Source organism: Peromyscus maniculatus, chromosome 5, assembly GCF_049852395.1.
Source record: "Peromyscus maniculatus bairdii isolate BWxNUB_F1_BW_parent chromosome 5, HU_Pman_BW_mat_3.1, whole genome shotgun sequence".
NCBI classification, from domain to species: domain Eukaryota; kingdom Metazoa; phylum Chordata; class Mammalia; order Rodentia; family Cricetidae; genus Peromyscus; species Peromyscus maniculatus.
Window position 1 is genome coordinate 39,159,188 of NC_134856.1, and position 17,024 is coordinate 39,176,211.

At 49.4% G+C, this 17,024-nt stretch overlaps 2 protein-coding genes across 6 annotated transcripts in view; one reads left to right on the forward strand and one right to left on the reverse strand.

Annotated features, from left to right (window-relative positions):
• The window catches only part of Prmt7 (protein arginine methyltransferase 7), a 42,440-nt gene extending 29,882 nt beyond the window's left edge, over positions 1-12,558 (forward strand). For all 3 annotated transcript variants that reach the window (XM_016005383.3, XM_006986845.4, XM_076572090.1), the window contains exons 9-18: positions 794-921; positions 1,476-1,611; positions 2,885-2,968; positions 3,372-3,419; positions 4,215-4,304; positions 6,765-6,926; positions 8,036-8,110; positions 11,155-11,315; positions 12,038-12,134; positions 12,340-12,558. In XM_016005383.3, the coding sequence (XP_015860869.1) occupies positions 794-921; positions 1,476-1,611; positions 2,885-2,968; positions 3,372-3,419; positions 4,215-4,304; positions 6,765-6,926; positions 8,036-8,110; positions 11,155-11,315; positions 12,038-12,134; positions 12,340-12,510 (1,152 nt within the window). In that variant the 3' untranslated portion in view covers positions 12,511-12,558. The remainder of the gene's footprint in view (positions 1-793; positions 922-1,475; positions 1,612-2,884; positions 2,969-3,371; positions 3,420-4,214; positions 4,305-6,764; positions 6,927-8,035; positions 8,111-11,154; positions 11,316-12,037; positions 12,135-12,339) is intronic.
• Positions 12,559-13,474: 916 nt separating this feature from the next.
• Smpd3 (sphingomyelin phosphodiesterase 3) overlaps positions 13,475-17,024 on the reverse strand; it is an 85,137-nt gene continuing 81,587 nt past the window's right edge. For all 3 annotated transcript variants that reach the window (XM_076572091.1, XM_016005385.3, XM_076572092.1), the window contains 2 exons: positions 16,576-16,738; positions 13,475-16,315 (listed from right to left, as the gene is read on the reverse strand). In XM_076572091.1, the coding sequence (XP_076428206.1) occupies positions 16,214-16,315; positions 16,576-16,738 (265 nt within the window). In that variant the 3' untranslated portion in view covers positions 13,475-16,213. The remainder of the gene's footprint in view (positions 16,316-16,575; positions 16,739-17,024) is intronic.

The following is a 17,024-nucleotide window of genomic DNA, read 5'->3' on the forward strand; positions in this document are numbered from 1 at the left end:
GAGGGAGCCTCAATTGAGAAAATGCCACCCCCCCCCCCATAAGACCCAGCTATAGGGCATTTTCTTAACTAGTGACTGATGGGGGAGGGCTCAGCCATTGTTCATGGTTCCATCCCTGGGCTGGTGGTCCTGGGTTCTATAAAAAAGCAGGCTGAGCAAGTCATGATGAGCAAGCCAGTAAGCAGCACTCTTTCACGGCCTCTGCATCAGCTCCTGCCTCCAGGTTCCTGTCCTGACTTCCTTCAGTGGTGAACAGCAATGTGGAAGTGTAAGACAAATAAGCCCTTTCCTCCCCAAGTTGTTGTTGTTGTTGTTGTTTTTTATTTTGTTTTGTTTTTCAAGACAGGGTTTCTCTGTGTAGCCCTGACTCTCCTAGAACTCTCCTTGTAGACCAGGCTGGCCTCAAACTCAGAGCTACACCTGCCTTTGCCTCCTGAGTGCTGGGGTTAAATGCATGAGCCACCACACCCGGCACCCAGTTGTTTCAATCTCAGCCGTAGTAACTCTAACTATGATGGCGCTTCTCTGTGAGGAGAGAGCAGAGTTTGCACTTGTCCCTTCTTCTAAAGCTACCTCAGGAGACCGTTGCCCCGATGATGTCTTCTAAAGTCAGCAGGGTTCCAGAAAGCCTTTTGGGACATGGCTTCTCTGATTAGAATTTCTTTATCTTTGGGCCATTATAGGCCCTTGCTATGCCGTGTGTCCGTGCAACTGATACTTGGTTTTGGGCCTTTCCGTGGGAAGTGTTGTTGTCATAGCTTAGTGAAAACTGATTCTCTGCTCCTCGTTTCAGTGGCGGGACCACTGGATGCAGTGTGTATACTTCTTGCCGCAGGAGGAGCCCATTGTTCAGGGCTCACCCCGAAGCCTGGTAGCCCACCATGATGACTACTGTGTGTGGTACAGCCTTCAGAGGACCAGGTATGCCTTTTTGTTGTTGAGGTGGAGGACCAGCCTTCCGAGACCGCACGGATGTACATTGTCCATTGGACAGCCCTTGTAGAGATTTGAATGGGTAGATTTATGTCAGAACAGAATAGAGTAAGAGCAAGGGCCAGGAAGATGGCTCTGTGGGTAAAGGTGCTTTTAGTCAAGCCTGATGACCTGTGTTCAGTCCCAGAATCCACATCGTGGAAGGATGCTGTCTACATTTTTTCCACACACATAAAAAAAAAAAAAAGTAATACTAATAATTTAAAAAGTGGAAGTTTGTAGCAGCATATACCAATGTGTGTGTGTATATGTAGAAACTGTTATGGATTGGTAAGTTCTGTTCAAAACAAATATATGAAAAGTGTGGAATCACAGAGCTCTGTAATGTGCTCGTGTCCAGAGTCATCTAAACCTGTGAATGTATCTCTCAGCGCCCAGGCTCAGTTCTGGTATTCTCGTCCCCTGTGCCATGCCCTCATGCTCTCTAGTTTCCAGTGTGGGATGTTTATCACTTATGTTTGGCTTTTCACCTCCTTGATCAGCACTGATGAGAATGAGAAAGTCTACCAAGTGCGCCCTGTGTGTGATTGTCAGGCTCACTTGCTCTGGAACCGGCCTCGGTTTGGAGAGATCAATGATCAGGACAGAACTGAGCAGTATGTCCAAGCCCTGCGGACTGTAAGTGCCCTGTCTTTGTGTTTAGGTCTCACTGCTCTGCTTGTGGTTTGCTCTTACTGGTTTGTCTTTCCTTGTCAATAGCGCCAACTGGCTCCACCTGGAGCAGACACTGGAGAGCCTGAGAACTTGTCTTGGACTCTTCTTGTTCTCTGCTCTGTGAGAGGTTCCCTGGGTGTTCACTGTTCCCATAAGAGCTCCCCTGGGAGCCTTTTCCCAACCCATACTTGTTCTGCTGGCTACCTTTACCTCTGTAATCACCAGCAATTGGTGTGGGTGATCACACCTTAACCTACACCTCTCCTATTTTCATCTGTTGTAAATCTGACTGGAACTCTCTGACCTGGGGTTCAGCCTGAAATCCCCAGATGGGGTTTAGAAGGAGTCTTCTGGACCCATTGGAGTTGTGTATAGAAATATATCTGCACATGCATGCATTTTGTGGGGGAAGAAGACCCCAAGCTGCCATAAGTTCCTCTCCAATGGATCTGTGACCCATAAAGGCATCCTACCTTTGGGGAGCCACTTGAAGGGCACATGGGCCAGATGGGGATGACATTTGCCACCATAGATTAGAAGGTACCTTCCTGCCAGTGGAGCATGTATGTCTTTAGCTGGGCCTTCTGGATGGGTGTGGGGGGTCTTTTGTAGCAGTGGGTCCTGGTGGGAAGGGTGGGTGAGGGCCATAGCTGCTTAGTGTGTGTGCTGAGAAGTCTTATGTGGCAGTGTGGGGCAGGAAGGAAGATAGGATGAGAACTGGTGTATCCAGAGGTTTGTCGGGTCTAGAGAGATATGGCTCAGTGGTTAAGGGCACTTGTTGCTCTTCCCTAGGACCTGGGTTTGATTCCTAGTACTCACAGTCTGTGACTCCAGTTCTAAAATATCTGATGCCCCCTTCTGGTCTCAGTGGGTTACAAACCCCACAGGATACAAAACACCTATACACATACATTTAAAAAAAAAAAAAAAAAGATTTATTTATTTATTATGTATACAGTATTCTGCCAGCATGTGTCCTTGCAGGCTAGAAGAGGGCACCAGATGTCATTATGGGTGGATGTGAGCCACCATGTGGTTGCTAGGAATTGAACTCAGGACCTCTGGAAGAGAAGTCAGTGCTCTTAACCGCTGAGCCATCTCTCCAGCCCAAATTTTTTTAAAAAAAGGAGAATGAAGTTGTGAGTAAAACTGGGGGAAAGGCAGCATGTCTGTGAGCTCGTCAGGAGGAAGCTCCTGGACTGAGGTAACCTGTGCTGATCCTGCTCTTTTCCCACAGGTGCTGATGCCGGGCACCATCTGTCTGTGTGTCAGTGACGGCAGTCTGCTCTCTGCGCTGGCCCATCACCTGGGGGCAGAGCAGGTACTGGCTCACGCTTCTCTGCTGTCTCTGTAAGGGTCGTTCTTCTCCTCCTTTCATTTGTAAATTTATTTTTCTTTTCTATTTCGTTGTTTTTAAGTTGGCATGGTGTGGTCCAGGCATGAGTTTCTGTGATCAGAACATTTGCTGATGTAGCTTTTGTTGGTGGAATGGTCTTGGTTTGGGGGCAGAGGAACTTTACTCTTTCCATTCGTGGTCAGGAACCCAGTCATGGCTCCCACTGCTAGGTAGCTGCAGCATAGCTTCTGAGTTGCCCCTTCTCGGGTGAACACCAGTGCAGTGGCTGCCCCAGGGAGGTAGTAAGGCCAGGCGTTGTTCAGTCCTCTTGACAGGTTTCCATTTGGAGTATCTACCTTTTTAAGTCCATCTCCTGTGTTCTCTTCAGGTGTTTACAGTTGAGAGTTCGGTAGCTTCCTCTAGACTGATGAAAAAGGTAAGTGACAGTTGCTACTGAATTCGTGAGGGACTGTTGGGCCTGCCTTCTTGAGGTTGGGAGGTGACTTTACAGCAGCGTCACAACCAGGAGCTAGTAGAAATGGCCTGCGTCATGACTGTAGCTCCTACCTGGAAAGCAGACCTTTTGGCTTTGGGGCAGACGTCAATTAGTAGAATGTTTGTTTGTTTGTTTGTTTTTGAGACAGAGACTCACTATGTAGCCTTAACTGGCCTGTAACTCACTTGGCTGGCCTCAAGCTCATAGAGATCTACCTGCCTCTACCTCCCAAATGCTGGGATTAATGTTGTGCACCACCTTGCCGGGCTTCTGACATCCAATCAGAAGCAAGTGTTAGCACTCTGGTTTTAGTTTTTGTAGTTGAAGAAGTTTAGCTTTTTCTCTTTTCATGCAAGACTAAGAAACTAGCATCTGAGTGATTTGTTCCTGGGAGTAGCTTGCTCCACCCAAACTGCAAGACCTATGTAATAGGTCCTGCCTGATAGAGATCATTTCTTCATGACCTCTTTCGTGGTCTATAGGAGTGCTCAAAGAGATGTTCCCACAAGCAGAGAAAGTGGTGTCCTAGAGCCATTTGGCCAGAAAACTCAGCAGAGGAGGTAACTTTGAGAGGTGTTAGTTTTTAACTTTTTATGATGCCACGGATTGAACCCAGGCCTCAAGCACACCAGGCAAGCACTCTGCCATGGAGCTACACCTTCTGCTCAGTAGTTGTTTTTCCCTGGTCTGAAACAATATGTGAGTATAAACACAGTTATATTCTTTCTTTTGAAGATCTTCAAGGCTAACCACTTGGAAGATAAAATTAGTATCATCAAGAAACGGCCTGAGTTGCTGACATCTGCAGACCTGGAGGGTAAGAAGGTAAGGAATGGAACTTTGTGGTGCACTGGGGCTGTGTGAGTGTGGACAGAGTAGCACTAAGGTAACCTAAGCTCTGCCTTGTCACCTTGGCTAAATGCTGTGTGATATCACTCATGCAACTTGGCCAGGAGAGACCTCACTACTCTGAGGGTGGGTGAGGGTTTGAATAATGGCCCCGTGAGCATAGTACTGGGCTCCTGTGCCTCTCAGATGAGAGCAGAACAATTTGTTGAGGTTAAGGAACTTGGTGGACTGCCTTTCCTCTTCCCCTTCAGATCTTTTCACCCCCTCAGAGCTGCTCACCAGGAACCCTGGGGTTACTAAGCACCAGCTCCCTGCAGGCTTTTGTTTGTTTTGAGAAAGGGTTGTTATGTAGACTAGATTGACCTTGATCTCACAGAGAGCTGGCTACCTCTGCCTCCTGAGCGCTGGAATTCAAAGCGTGTGCTACCTTGACTAGCTGTCTTTAGCTTCTTCAGAAAGCACTGAACTGGTGTCCGTAGGTGCTGGATTGTTCCTTTCCGGTGTGTGAGTTCATTTTGTGCTTTTCTCTCCTTTTCAGTGTAGCCGTTTTAGTGGGAACGCACTGGCGTATCATGTAGTTTTCATTTGTGTTTTCGTGACTGCTAAGATATTGAACATCTTTTCATGTACTCATAAGCTAGTTAGAAGTCTTATCTGAATATCTGTTCAAATCTCTTGCTATTTACCCTCATGCCTTTTATAAAATGACAGCTTGAGATGTAATTCATACATTGTACAAAGCACTCGTTTAAAGTATGTGGTTGAGTGTAAAGTAGGCAACCATCACCAGGTCAACTTCAGGGCATTTTTATTACCCTAAAAGACACTCTTTTTGTTGGTGGTCACACTCATGTGCTCCCAAGCCCTAGACCACCGCTAGTTTACTTTCTGTCTGTGTGGGTTGCCTATTCTGGGCAAATCATATCAATGAAATTATACACTATATGGTCCTTTGTAACTGACTTCCTTCATTTACCATAATATTTTCAAGGATCATCCATTTTGTAACCTAAGTCAGTGCTTCATCTCTTTTTATTGTTGAACAATACTCCATTCTATGGATATACCACATTTTATGTTTTCATTTACCAGTTGATGGACATTTGTGCAATCAGTATTTCTTGGCTATTTTGAATAGTGCTACTTTGAACGTTCAGGTACCAGCTATGTTTTCTTCCTCTTCCTCCTCTTCTTCCTCTCTCATTCTCTTATTTTTTAAATTTATTTACTCATGTATTTTATATATATGGGTCCTCTGTCTTCCTGCACACCAGAAGAAGGAAACTAATCCCATTACATATGGTTGTGAGCCATCCGGTGGTTGCTGGGAATTGAACACAGGACTTCTGGAAGAACAGTCAAGTATTTCTAACCGCTGAGCCATCTCTCCAGCCCCTCCTCTCTCATTCTTAATGCAGGTTAAGTTTTAACATAGTTAAAAACTTATAAGTCATTTCTGTAGTGTTCTGGCCAGAGTCCAGGTTCCTTTGGTAGAAATGATGAAACGGTAAGAGAAGGCATCTGTATGATGTTCCTGATGCTGGGGTAGGAGTGAAGGGCAGGGCAATTTCAGGGCCAACCGTGGTCTGCTTCCATTGTACGTATTGCATGTCCTCTGGTTCCCATCTACTGAGGCCCCAGAGAGTGTCTCAGACTGTGCCCCAGTGTCCCCAACCTGCATATCAACCTGAATGCTGTGGCCGTCCCTTTAGAATACCTCCAGTCACCACCTCCACTTGCAGAGTGCCTGCATGCTTTGTGGTCCTCAGAAGGACCTTTTCAAATACACGTCTTCTGTCTTTTGAGTCCCTGATTTAAAGCTTTTAGGCGCCCCTCTTGCCTTCAGGGCAAGTGGACCTGCTTAGCTATTTGGTCATTTGGATTCTGGCTGGTCTGGCCTCCTCATCCTCTCCTGACAAATGTCTAGAAGGCCTTGCTCTCCTTACACCCTCACTTAGCCTCTGTCCATCTGTCTGACTTCTGACTTGTAGTCACACAGCCCTTTGCTCATTCCACAAATGTGGACTGAAATGTAGGCTGCCAGTGTCCACATTGGTTTAGTGCAGTGAAGGTGACATGGTCATCTGGTCCTGATACGCTGGGGTGAAACAACTTGATTTTGGGGTTGGAAAATCCATTCTGGAAGACCTTTCTGAAGCCCCTGCATGCACCTATTCCCTGCTGCTTTCACACGAAGACCATCCTCTCCCTTGTTTGTGGTGTTCTTCATCCTTTGTGTCTTCAGGGGCATGCTCATCTGTTGACTGAGTGATGAATGAATGAGTGATAGATGAATGAATGAGTGAGTGAGTGAGTGAGTGAGTGAGTGAGTGAGTGAGTGAATGGCCTGTTACATGTTCCTGTGAAATTGCTGAACTGCCCTTCACTTGTTAGCTTCACTCCTGATACCTGGCTTCTTCCTGTTCTGGTTGCCAGGTCTCCCTCCTCCTGGGTGAACCCTTCTTCACCACCAGCCTACTGCCATGGCACAACCTATACTTCTGGTACGTCCGTACCTCCGTGGACCAGCACCTGGAACCTGGAGCTGTGGTGATGCCCCAGGCCGCCTCACTGCATGCCATGATCGTGGAGTTCAGGGTAGGCCATCCAGGACTTTGCAAGACACCAGATCAACGGGAGGGTGGGGAAGCTGTGTTCTTCAGCTTGTTGGGTCCTGGTGATGGGCCTTTCTTTTCTGCATCAGTGGCTGCAGGACGGACTAGAGGAAGGCTGCGTTGTTTAAAAAGCAGTAATTTGACATGTGAAATGGAAATGACTGTGTTGTCGTTTTACAGCTGTGGCTTATCAGAATAATTAAAAACATAAGTGAAGCGTTCCAGGAGGCGTGCTGTGCGGCTAGCTGTGCTCTTGTAGAGGATGGAGGCTGCGTTTGTCAGAGCGTTCTGAGATGTGGACTGCTCTTTTCTATGCACGAAGAAATAGAAAAGCTTCATTTTAATTCTCTCATCGAAGCAGAACCACAATCACCAAGTCATTTTGGAAAAAGCGTTTTTTATTGAAAGGATTTTGAAGTGCTTTGAACTTGAAGAGTGAATCACATTTGATATTCCTTTTACGAGAATGGCTCTCTGTTTGTTGGTAGCCTCATGGCTTCATCACTTAATTTCTGGGCATTTTTTTCTGTGTTATTTACCTGATAGAATTGCCGTATGGATTGTGGCTCTCATGACTAGAGAGAGGCTATAGGAAAGGATGCTTATTCCCAGGCCCAGGGGCCAGGGGTAGAAGATGGACTGGCCAGACAGTGCTTTGGGGCCTTCTCCTGTCCTTTGATGCCGTCCGTATTCACAGGCCCAGAAGGCTACTTTCAGAAACCTCAGCCTCATCGTTGGGAACTTGGTGTCATGTCACTTTACACAGGCTTACACCAGTCTGTTACGCAAACCATTCTGGCTCCTCAGTGTCTTTGTCACTTTTTCCTGGGGCCGGGTGTGTGTGTGTCTGTGTGTGTGTGTCCATGGTGTACAGGAACAGCAAGCGATACTTGTGATCTGTGTGCTTGTTTTGAGTCAGTGCTGGCCTGGAACTCACCATGTAGCTTCAGTTCACAGAGATCCACCTGCCTTTGCCTCCCAAGCACTGGGATTAAGGTTTTGTGTCACCTCGACCAGCATCCCTCCTGATCTGTATTCATGTAGCCATTTTTTGTGGCCTAGTTGTGACATGGGACTGTTCTTCCTTCATAGGATCTGTGGCGGATCCGAAGCCCTTGTGGTGACTGCGAAGGCTTTGATGTTCATATCATGGATGATATGATTAAGGTAAGCAGGAATGGCTAGACCTGCTGCTTGTAATACTACTTGGAGCTGAGATGAGAGGATTAAAAGTTCAACAGCCCAGGATACTTAGCAAGACTGCCTCAAATTTTTAAAAAAATTAAAAAGCAAAACAAAACAACCCTCAAAGGGCTGGAGAGATGGCTCACAGGTTAGGAGCACTGGCTGCTCTTCCAGAGGACTGATGATGTTCAATTCACAGCTGCCACATGGAGGCTCACAGTCATCTGTAACTCCAGCTCCAGGGGGTGTGATGTTCTCTTCCAGCCTCCCTGAGCACCAGGCATGCAAATGATAAACAGACATACATGTAGACAAAACACCCATACACATAAAATAAATATTAAAGAAATCTCAAAACCAAAATCCATGTGATAGGGGATCCAGGGGACTAGGAATATAGCTTATTGATAGAATACATGCCTAGCATCTGTGTAGTCTTAGGCGCCCAATCTCCAGTGTCACCAAAAACATAGGTAGGCAGGAATACAGCTCTGAGTCCTGTTCCAACCAACAGTTCCTGAAAGCCATAAACCTCTGGCAGGGACCTGATGTACAGTATATATAGAGAGAGCTTCTGTTTTGGATAGTGAGGCCAGTGCTGCCATTTTTGGCTCACTGTGAGCATTAACTTGGATAGCATTGCATGGTACCAGCCCCATTCATAGCTCCATGCTCTAATGTCTGGATTGGAAGGGTCACTTTGGACTTGAATGTCACTGGACTGTGGACTAGATCCACCCTGTTAGTGCCCAGAAGCTTGTTTTCTGTTGGGACAGCCTTTCCACAAGTGACTGACTGAGCCGCTTCCATCTGGGGCACCGTGCTCCCGAGAAGAGTGCTAGAGGGAGCTACAAGGAGGTTTCTGCAAGGTTATTTTATGTAACAGATGCCACCAGTTCCCTGAATGTTCAACCAGAGTAGGTGACCTACAGGGCCTATGTCCCCTGGAAACGTCATGACAGCAGCTATGGTTAAAAAGGGATTGCGTTGAAAGTCACAGGATGAGTTCATAGGATGAGGGCAGAAACATGGGCCCATTTTTATGCTTGAAAATTCATATGCACACAGAAAAGAGAGTGGAACTCATAGCTTGTATTAGATGGAGACCTTGCTCCTTTTTGCTTATCTTCTAGATTACATTTTTCTGTGTCAATGTAGGTTGCTTTTTTACATTTTTAAAGTTAGCCCCATGGGTGTTTTCCTTTTGTATCATGCCTTCCCCACAGTAGACCACTGTTGATGCTCCTAGACATTTTTGTGTTGAGACACTCCTGGGTCCTCCTGCCACATCTGGCCACTCATCAGGTGCAGTGTTGGCCTCTCTCACTCTGCCATCCTCTGAGGTGTCATGTCTGGTCTCCTTCAGCCCTTATTCCTGACCCTGTATTTCCAGTCTACTGCCTGGCTAACGGGCCCATTTCTCCTCTTTCAGAGGACCCTAATTCAGTTTCTAGCACCCACATAGGGTGGTTCACAATTACCTGTAACTCTTGCTCCAGAGGAATCTGACACCTCTGGCCTCTGTGGGCACCTACCCCCAACACCATACAATATGAACTATTCAAAATAAATCTTGAGGAAGATAGCTGCAGGGCATGGTGGCCCCTGCCTTTAATCCTAGCACACTGGAGGCAGAGGCAGGAGGATCTCTGTGAGTTCAAGGCTAGCCTGGTCTACATAGTGAGATCTAGGACAGGCAGAGCTGTATAAAGAGACCTTGTCTCTGGATGTCATCAGGCCTTGTGAGTTTCCTGCTTCCCCAGCACTCAGCCCTTCTCTCCCCCAGACCCGACCCCCTCCCTGCCAATTGTGCTTTTCTTTGTAGTGCCTCTGGTCAGCTTCCCAGGGAGTCTCCAGTTCAGGTTTCTGCTGCCAACCTCGTCAGAAACACTCTGCTCTATGGCTTCCTACCTCTTCACCTCAGCCTTCCTCTACGTGGTGTCCAAGGAAATGCACATCTTATAGGGCTCCATCCTCCTGCACGCAACCTCTTGACGTCCCCTGTGGCCGCTGCTTCTCCTTCCTGCCTGACTCCTGTCTGTGTCCCACTTCCAGCCTTTTGGGCTCCAGTTTTCTGCCTAGAGTCACCTCCAGGCAGCTTCCCTGTCCTGCCTCTGCCCACACAGCCTCTTCTCACATAGGTACTGGTGCTTTTCCCGGGCACTGGACTTGATTATTTAGTGTCCATTTCCCTTGCTTCTCAGCCCCCTGTCAGAGTGGTATCATGGTAGCCGGCGAAGACCGGAATCACCAGACCAAGTTCTCAGCACAAAGGAGATTTATTTGTCCTAGAGGGACAAAGGGCAGGGAATATGAGACAATGTAGGACAGGAGATAGAGGAGGAAGATCGGGAAGGGACAAGGGAGAGGAGGAAGAGATATTTGCCCTGGAGGGACAGAGCTGCCTCTGGATTGAGAGGAGACAAATGTGACCCATAGGCAAAGGCAGTTTATAAAGAGAAAAAGGGAAACCCCCATGTTCGGATGAGTTGGTTAATTTTGATTGTGTTAATTGGGACAGCCTAAGGGGGGACTTTTGATTATTGGACGAAAATGCTTTCATAGCTGAACCTTGGTGGTCAGCCCCAGGAGGAGGCCGTGGTCTTGGTGGCTCGCTTTAGGAATGTACTCTAACGGTTTAACAAGGCAGAGGGAATAGGGGAAGGGCAAGGCCTCCCAGAGCCCTGTTTGCCAGGCTTGGGCCTGCTGGAGCCCTTCAGTGAGCAGGATCAGTGAGAGGTGAGTGAATGCCTACCTTTTTTTTTTTTTCTTCCCCAGCAAAGATATTTGGTCCTCAGAATAGGTCAAGAGTAGACTTTGTCATCCCTGTTAAAGGATGCTGGGGCTTGGGGAAGTGAAGTGGCCTTCTAATGGATGGACAGGGAAGGGAGAAGCTGGTGCCCAGTGTTAGAGACACCACGCTGCTCCCTATGACTGCAGTTTCACAGCAGGACTGGGCCACAGAAATGAGGGTGACCCTGGCTGGCTGCAGGTCATCTCTACAGAGCTGTTCTCTTCTTCTCTAGCATTCCCTGGATTTTCGAGAGAGCAGGGAGGCAGAGCCCCACCCATTGTGGGAGTACCCCTGCCGGAGCCTCTCTGAGCCTCAGCAGATTCTGACCTTCGATTTCCAGCAGCCTGTCCCCCAGCAGCCTGTGCATGCTGCGGGCTCCATGGAACTGAGAAGGTGAGTGGAGACTGGAATGAGTGAAGACAGTCGAGGGGCTTGCTGACCACGCAGTTGGGAGGGACAAACAGCCTGGAGACTCTCACTCTTGGCTCCGGATATGTCCTTTCATCCCACCCGTCTTTTGCATTATGGAGGGTCCCACAGCCTCCAGACATGTGCTGGTGAAGGACAACTGGAGTGGACCTTGCTTACCTCCCTACCTGTGGCTCCTTGTATCAGTCTGCACACAAACATGAGTTTGGTTGCTATGGTTACCCACTGGCCCATTTTCCTGAATTCTCTTGGAAGTTACAGCAGGTCAGGATTGGCGAGGGCCACTTGCTGCAAGGTGTGTGAGACCCCACCCAGCTCTAGCTCCCTTCACAGTAGCATGTTGCCTCCTACGTAAGGGAGCCATAGGTCAGAGCTCTGAGAGCTTTTTACACCAGGGACAAGCTGCAAGGGCAGGGCAGATGCCACTGCCCTAGGGAATCGTCCTTGTCAGTCCCTGGGAGCAGCTGTGCTCAGAGGTTTCTGGGCCCAGGCTGTGAGGAGTGTGGAGTTAGGAGCTCTGGCTGCTCTGGCTCAACCTTTTCTGTCTAGGCTTTACCTACATGGGTGAGGAGTACAGAAACTCCTGACTGGGAGGGATGGGAGTGGTAGAGGTTTCAGGAAAGCAGAAAGATGTGTTGGTTGAACTCCTCCGTATCTGTGTGACTGTTTGACTCTATACTCCCCAGACCTGGCAAGAGCCATGGGGCCGTCCTGTGGATGGAATATCACCTGACTGCAGACAGCACAGTCAGCACCGGCCTCATGAACCCTTTGGAAGACAAGGTAGTACTGTGGGCACCAGGCCCAGAGTATGTGCCTGCCCTGTAGCCACGTGCACCCCCTTGTGCTCTGAATACCCCTGTTCTGTGCCCTTCAGGTCACAGAACTCCCAGGTGGTCCAGGTTACTTCCCACTGTTAGTTGCATGGGCTGGAAAGGTAGCTTGCGTGCCCGGGGCCCCTCCCATCCTTCTGCTCTTCATCCTGCAGGGGGACTGCTGCTGGAACCCCCACTGCAAGCAAGCTGTGTACTTCCTCAGTACCACCCTGGATCCCAGAGTGCCTCTGGATGGCCCCCAGTCAGTCAGCTATGCCGTGGAGTTTCATCCCCTCACTGGAGACATCACCATGGAGTTTAGGCTTGCAGACACCTTGAACTAATCTTCTCTTGTTGAGAAATTAAATGGCCAACAGGCTGCAGACTCTGAATGGCTTGGGGCTCAATGGGGAAAGAAGGCCAAAGGACTTACTTCCTTGCATGCACCTGCTCGGCGTCTGCACAGGAGACCTCTTTTATTTTTGTATCTTAGTGCTGCTGGCTCCCAGCATCAGGGGTGGTAGGCAGCAGAGGCTGGTGACTGGTCGAAGAGTTCTGAATCAACCAGGGAGAATGGTCCGTGGTTCAGAGTTCAGGAAGCTCTGGTATAGTAATGCTTTCTGTCCTACCTGGAGGAGCACTGAGGAACAACCTTCACTGGGACTAAGGTAGGACTACCCACTCAGCTGGGACCTACCCAGCCTGTCTGCTTTCTAGGAGTTTCCAGGTCTCTGCTTAGAGAATGGCCTTCTAGGGAGTTCCTTGGGGCTTCGTAATCCTGGTAAGACCTGGGTTGAGAGGACCAGGCTCCCCTGCTGAGTAGCTTTACTACGCCACATTCATAAACATTTGGGTATCTGGCCTCAGTGCACACCAGCAGGTGGCCTGGTAAGCCCTGAGACCTGGACATCAGGGTGCTGCTCACAAGCCAGGGAAGAGGCCATCTTCAAGCAGTTCCCTGTGGAAAGCCACTACAAAGAAAACTAGGAATAGCCTTTTCCTGTGTCTGTCTGAAGGCCCTTGCTCTGGTGGCCTATCCTTGTTGAAACAGAAAGTGCAGAGATTCCCCAGTGCCACAGCCTTGTGCCACCTCTCACTTCTCACCCACACTCTTGCTGGTGACCTCTCGGTTCTGAAAGGATCTGGGAGGGGCCCAGTAGTAGAACCTAGGTGGCCAAACCCTAGCGTTTTGAGGCAGACATGGGCTGTGTCCCATAGTCATTCCCCATAGTCGGGATCTAGAAATCATGGAAATCGTGGGCCCTCCCAGTTTGTCATGCAAATAAGTACAGAACCAGAACGCCAGCCTGGAGCCTCACAGTTTTATTTTCTCTTCATTCTCCATCCTTCCTTTCAGCACCATAAAGGAAAAATCCACCTCTTTTTTAACATTTTTTTTTTTAAATCAGCCGTAAAGATTGTTTTTCTTCTAGGGAAGAATCGTCTGGATATATATTTGATAATGTTTTACCAAAACCTTAGGTATCTTACCATATAAAACCCCTAATGTCCCATGAGGATACAATACAGAAATTAAAAAAGTTTCTTCTTTTTCTTTTAAAACAGTATTTCTAAATCTGAGCAAGTTAATACAATAGTTAAAAAGCATCAAGGTTAATATTCATACTTAAAACTCCAGGTGGTTTTGACAAATAAAGATGAATAAATGGTCCTTCCTAAGCTAATGCACTTACCTAGCGCTTCCCTTGAGGGGTCCCGGGCAGGCAGAGCTGCGGTTGGGATTCCAGTGGTCCCTGTGATTGCCCCCATCTAGGCCTTAGTTGTCCTAGACTCTGGAATCCTGGCATTGTCTCTTCTTTTTTAAATAGAAAGGCCTGGCAGTACACATGTCTTGAGTCCATAAGCAAACCACAATGAAATTTGGGCAGACAGTCATGGCCTCAGTGCTGAGGGATGTGTAGGGGGGCTGGAAGGCAGGCTATCTCTCTTCTGGACTCCAGACCCTGTCTATGTAGAGGTGACCTTGTAGTAACAGAAGATGACAGAGGCACAGGGCGGTACAACTTGCCTAAGGCCGCCCTGGAGTTGGGAAGGAGAGAAGCATGTGGCTCTGACTCCAAACATGTTACCCTAACCCAGGTTTAGGGACCTGGCCTTGACATCATCTACTCTTCATGTACACAGTGCCATTGGTATAAGGATTGGGCCTGCCCAGTGGTACCCTGCATGAACAGAGTCCTGGTTGTTCCCAGGAGTGGGACCTTTCATTCCATGAGGCCTTCCCAGATTACCAGGAGGCCAGGCCCTGGCAGGAGAGGGCACAGCAGAGAAGCCAGCAAGGCTGCCCTAGCTCTGGACACTGGAGCATGGGGCCAGGGCTCTCCAGGCCAAAAGTTCAGACAGACCAGTGTCACCAGCTATACATGCCCTAATGCCAAGCTGCCTGTGCTCTGAAGGATCACCCCCAGTGCAGGGCCTGTCATCTTCTTGGACATGTGCCCTTCTTCTTGATCCCTTTTGCTACTTAATGGGTGACAAGGCACAGCTTCAGAGCACCAGCAGTTGGAGGTCCCAACAGCAGGGGCCTGATGCTTCCTCCATCCTTACCAGGCAGAATTGGCCTTGAGCTGGGCTGGATGCAAGATAGGGCACTTTGAAGAGACCAGTGGGGTTGTCAGAAACAGTCCCTCAAATTGGAGCTCAGCACCCTGATACGGACATCTTCCCTTTGCAGTCAGGGCAGCCTCTGCTCCCTGAAGGTAGGTGGGCAGTCAGTGCTGTCTTGGGCCCCTGAGCAGCAGGTGGAGAACAGTGGGCTTCCAGCAGCCTTACTGTGCTGAGCTTGGGGCTGGCTCTGGTCACACAGTGGCAAGAATGGCTTCTGGATGCAGTCTGGAGTCACCCCTGCCCTAGACAAGCAGTAGCTGGTGGCTGGCCGCCTGAGCCTGACTGGTGAAGAAGCCATTCTCTACACCTTGGTTTCCTGGCACTTTACCCAGGGTGCCCTCCTAGACATGGCATTGGCTGAAGTAGCTATTGAGGGAGAGGGGCCTGGGAGTCCAGAGCCGCAGCCCAGCTTGGGGCCGGCGAGTGGTTCCTGAGCTCAGCCACACATGGATGAGGGAGTCCTCAGAAAAGGTTGAACCCAAGGGGCCGGTAGAAGAAGAGGACATACTGGCTTGGATAAAAGAAGCTACAAACCTGTCATTTTCAAAATCGACCCTCCCCCCTTTATGTTCTGAGTCCCCTTTGTGTAAAAAAAGTGATGCCCTCTTCTTGGATTTCTGTTACGGCCCCACAGCTGGCATCAGTCTCCTACAGGAGCTGCTGGGGTGGCCAGAGCCAGCTGGACCCTGCTGTGTGGGCTGGGGAAGAGCACAGTTCTACCCAGTGACTTACAGACCCTAAGTGAAGGGTGAGTTTGTGTTTAACATTTTCTGTTTTCTTTTTAAAATGTAATCGCCCTTGAATGCAAGACCCTGGGAAGAGCCCTGGGCTGGCAGGTAATGACAGCCTTCACATCCCCATCAAGCTGGAGGTGGAGAGCTGGCAGCTGTGCCCAGGAAGTGCTTCTTTGGCTGTTTCTGATTGTGTTTGGAGTTTGGCCTTGGGTGAGGCCCGAGCAAGGGGTCTGGGTGCTACAATGTGGCACATGGCATGCGGGCAGCGTGCATGCGAGGGTGCAAGCATGCGAGACAACATTGGCAGCAGACGAAAGTAATGAACCCTGGACAAAGCTTGAGAAGAAATACAAAGAGTACATAAACCCGGTCCTCATACTGACCCTCGGGTTACAAACTATGTTGTGCTGTGTAGATCTGTAGAAAATCGTGATTGGAAAGAATGGCACTGGTTAGGCAGCCAGGGGCTCCCAGACTGGCCTGAGTCCTCTGTTCTTAGAGATGGCCCAGAGGCACAGAGCAGCCTGGCTTCCAGGCTCCCAGGGGACTGACAGGCTCTTCCCTGTCCCCTGCCCTCCTACCCCCAGCACTGGGTGCTCAATGGAGGGGACACAGCCCAGGCATGGGCTGTGGCTTGCAGGGCTGGCAGAGGCCCACTTCTTGAGATGCCAGTGGCATGGCTGGTCTATGCCTCCTCTTCCCCTGCAGATACCATCAGCCGCATGGCCACGGGGAGGTGGTCGGTCAGGCCAGAGAGCTGGGTGATAAAACTGAATTCTTCCACCTCCTAGGTTGTGGGAAAGGAATGGGAAACAGAATATTCTGATTAGATCCAGAGAGAGGGTGCTCTGTAAAGGGGGGTTTGGGGGGCAGGAAATGACAATCTGGGGTGGGAGGTTCCAGATGGGGGGGCCGACTGGGCTAGGGTACAGAGGGTATGTGGAGGGTTTCAGGTTGTAAAAGTGATGGCTCTCATTTTAAGGGAGCAGGGACTAGGGTCTGGGTTCAAAGTCTACTCGGGGCTACAAGGCCCAGCCTCAGACTCACAGCCTTCCAGTCAGGGCACAGCCCCTCCTCAGCGTGCAGCATGTAGTCGATGCGCCGGCCATTGCCCTTCAGCAGATCCTTCCGCCCCTTCTGCCCAGCCCCTGGGCTCTTGCTGGTAGGGAAGGCCAGATACTCCCTGCGGCCTTCCTCACTCTCCAAAACCCTGTTAGGCAGAAAGGAAACAAGGCAAAGTCTTCGGCCAGCCCTGGCCTGTGGAGCCATCTTCTCCACAACATAAGAGGGAAAGGGAGACCAAACCTGGGTTTAAGATCTGCCTGTGTGGCTCCACAGAGGGCCTAGCTAGAAGGAGGAGTTCCTAGTGAGCAGAGCACTTCCATGATCAGTCAGAGGCGACTCCACCTTGGGCTAGCTAACCAGTTCCCATATTTCCCTTTCTGTACTCGGATACTGGTCATGGCATTCCTGGCTGTGGCCATGTTGGGAATGCA